Source organism: Octodon degus, unplaced genomic scaffold (assembly GCF_000260255.1).
Source record: "Octodon degus isolate 3935 unplaced genomic scaffold, OctDeg1.0 scaffold00024, whole genome shotgun sequence".
Lineage (NCBI taxonomy): Eukaryota > Metazoa > Chordata > Mammalia > Rodentia > Octodontidae > Octodon > Octodon degus.
Genome location: NW_004524600.1, coordinates 20,780,121 through 20,782,948, shown reverse-complemented (window position 1 = coordinate 20,782,948; position 2,828 = coordinate 20,780,121). Strand labels below are relative to the sequence as shown.

The 2,828-nt window shown below is 39.8% G+C and overlaps 1 protein-coding gene across 1 annotated transcript in view; it reads right to left on the bottom strand.

Annotated features, from left to right (window-relative positions):
• Positions 1-2,828, bottom strand: part of Rab32 (RAB32, member RAS oncogene family) — a 22,026-nt gene that overhangs the window by 6,467 nt on the left and 12,731 nt on the right. The window contains exon 2 of the mRNA XM_004628558.2: positions 1,002-1,279. Within this exon, the coding sequence (XP_004628615.1) occupies positions 1,002-1,279 (278 nt within the window). The remainder of the gene's footprint in view (positions 1-1,001; positions 1,280-2,828) is intronic.

Genomic DNA, 2,828 nt, shown 5'->3' with positions numbered 1-2,828 from the left:
TCTTGTTCAAATCTTTCATATACAGTTGATATACAGTTTTTCAAACATCTCAGTGAATGTACTTATGAAGAGTCAACTTCATTTATTATGCTGCACGTGATGCAGGAGTTGTGGTTGAATCACACGGTGAGTGTCCAACTAAAAATATGGTGCTGCAGCAAGGCACCTTGCTCTTAATGCCCCTCAAAATGCTCCTTCCATTTATCTCATTCTTGCCACTTCAGGAAGTGGTCCTGGAGAGTCCTTATTAGGTATGATTGAAAAAATATGGTAAATGCTGCCAGGAGCCATCCAATGGAAACTATGGGTTCACAAAAAATATTACTGGTGCCCTCAGCTACCTTAGCCATGACAGCTGGCACCAGGTGGCATCTGCCTCTTCCCTACAGTCACAATGACCTTTATATCAATATAGAAGATTGAGGCAGTTTTCATAACAAAAGCAAAGACAGGAAGAGGACTTGTAGGACTGTTTCAGTGAGGGGCCAGAACACGAGATCAGCATATTTGATGAGAGGAGAAATATCTGGGGGCGGGGGAGGATAGCAATGTATCTTTCCCTGTAATATATTTTTAAATTTAAACTTTCACTGATCAAATCTACAGGTCTTCATGTTGAGGCCTCTCCCACATTTAAGACTTTTTTAAGAGGAAAACAATGCTGGTGCTTGACCACATAGCTTATCTCTCACTTAAATCAGTAGCACAAGAAGTATCTCAGTTAAAAACTCAATTTCCAAGAAAATGTCATTTGATTTTTGCTCTAAATCATTCTTTTTATTTTATGCAAAAAATCTACCCCATATTCACTTCCCTAGTAATATATTTGGAAAGCACTCTTCCTACAGAATGAGAGAGGTAGGGAGGCTACTATACATCCATGATATACTTTTCTTTCTCTGGGTTTAAAAGAAACCCTCACAGAGGTCCACCTAAATATTTCAGTCACAGCTCTGACAAGATAAACAGATGAGTGGATCCAATGGCAAAGCAGATCTCACCTTGGCAGAAGTTTCATACCATCCAGAAAAGCCATGGTCTTTGCAGAACTGGTCCATCTGAGAAGCACTGTAGCCGCTGTCCTTGATCTGGTCACATTTGTTAGCTAGGAGGACAGCAGGAATAGGGCTGCCATTGGGAAGATGAACTTTACTATCCAGGTCATCTTTCCATTTGGATACCGCCTTAAATGTGGAACCTCTGGATATATCAAAGACCACAAAAGCACCAACGGCTTCCTTGTAGTATACTCGAGTCATGTTGCCAAACCGCTCCTGACCTAGAAGTAAATATAAAAAGAGATTAAATATTTGCAAGTCTCATGGTGTCATCCCTAGGTTCTGTCCCAATGGCTTCAAGAATAATGCTCTAAGCAAACATGTCCCATTTCATGGCAACATAAATGGGTAGGGAATAAGGTTATCACCCAGAATCATGATTTATAAAGCAGAAGTGGCTGATAAATTCCTTGAGCTCACTATGAAGGACTTCTATGTTCTGTGCACGCACACCTTCACCATAAACTTCAACATGACGATACTAAGGTCTATAAAATTGTTGGTTCTTCTTCCTCTGCCTTTGGTCTAAGAGAAGAGAGGCATCTGAGAAAAAAAAAAGGCAAGCTGGGAGTGGAGGAGAAGAGGAAGAAATGAAGCTGGTAGGAAGGATATAAGTGCAGTGGTTACAACTTTAGCCTAAGAGGCTGGCACTGCACAAGAGACAGAGTAGGTCAAGCTCTCAATCATCTTTCTTTCATATCTCTGGGCTGTACCCACTTTGGCCAAATTGCAAGAGTGGCCTCCTACAAGAAGAAGGCCCATGAAAACCAGGATTTCAGAAAGAAAACCAGGATTTCAGAAATAAAACCAGCTGCTTGATTATAAAGAAGATCAACTGAAGAGTTCCCCAAATATTGTTCTTTTTAAATAATTTAACATTTTGGGTAGAATCTGGTCCCTCATTTAATACTATCAATATATAAAAAGAGGATTATAAACCATCCTCTTACTATCTGCTACTACACTAATCTATCCCCTAGAAAGGACAGATGAAAAGCCAGCCAAAAGAGGCTTGGTGCGGAGTACAGTGACCCTGACTAAAGAAGACAGTGCTGATCTGGGTTTTCTGACCCAAGTAGAGAGCCTGTGCCTTCAGATTCTGAGCTACCTGCAGGAGCCTTGACTTCTAGAGCTCGTATCGCCAAGGTGTCAGTTTCATGGCTAGACTGAGAGGGGAAAATGAAAGGTAACCAGTACTAAACTTCCTGCTCCAAATTTTACAGTGTCATCATACACACTTACAAACTGCTAAATGGAATATCAGAAGAAAGATATAACAAACTTATACAAATAAATTGTATTTGTTTTCTAAAAACTCATGTGTTTGTTAGTATTTATCTTGTTTTTTATTATTATGTATTTGGTATAGGGTCTATAGATTGGATTTGTAGGGATTCTATTTTCAGCCTCCCAAGCGTTGGGATTACAGGCACATGCCACCATGCCCAGTCTCAACTGCCATCTCAGTGGGCCCCGGGGGTGGACTGGCACAGCACACCAGAATTGAAACCTAGCCACTGTGCTCTGCCTAAGCAGGCACTTTGGTTTTCTGAGCTATCTGGCTGGCTGTCTTCATGTGTTTGTATCAGAGGTGATGTTAACATAGTCTTAAGATCCAAATTTTATTATAACTCATGAGCACATGTGAAACTCTACCATTTTGCTTAACTGGTTATTTTATTTGGTGATGATGTAGATAATTATAAAAAATTAGTGTTGGGTCATTTTTCTTTTTCTTTTGCCTTTTTTTTTTTTTTTTTTTTTTTTTTT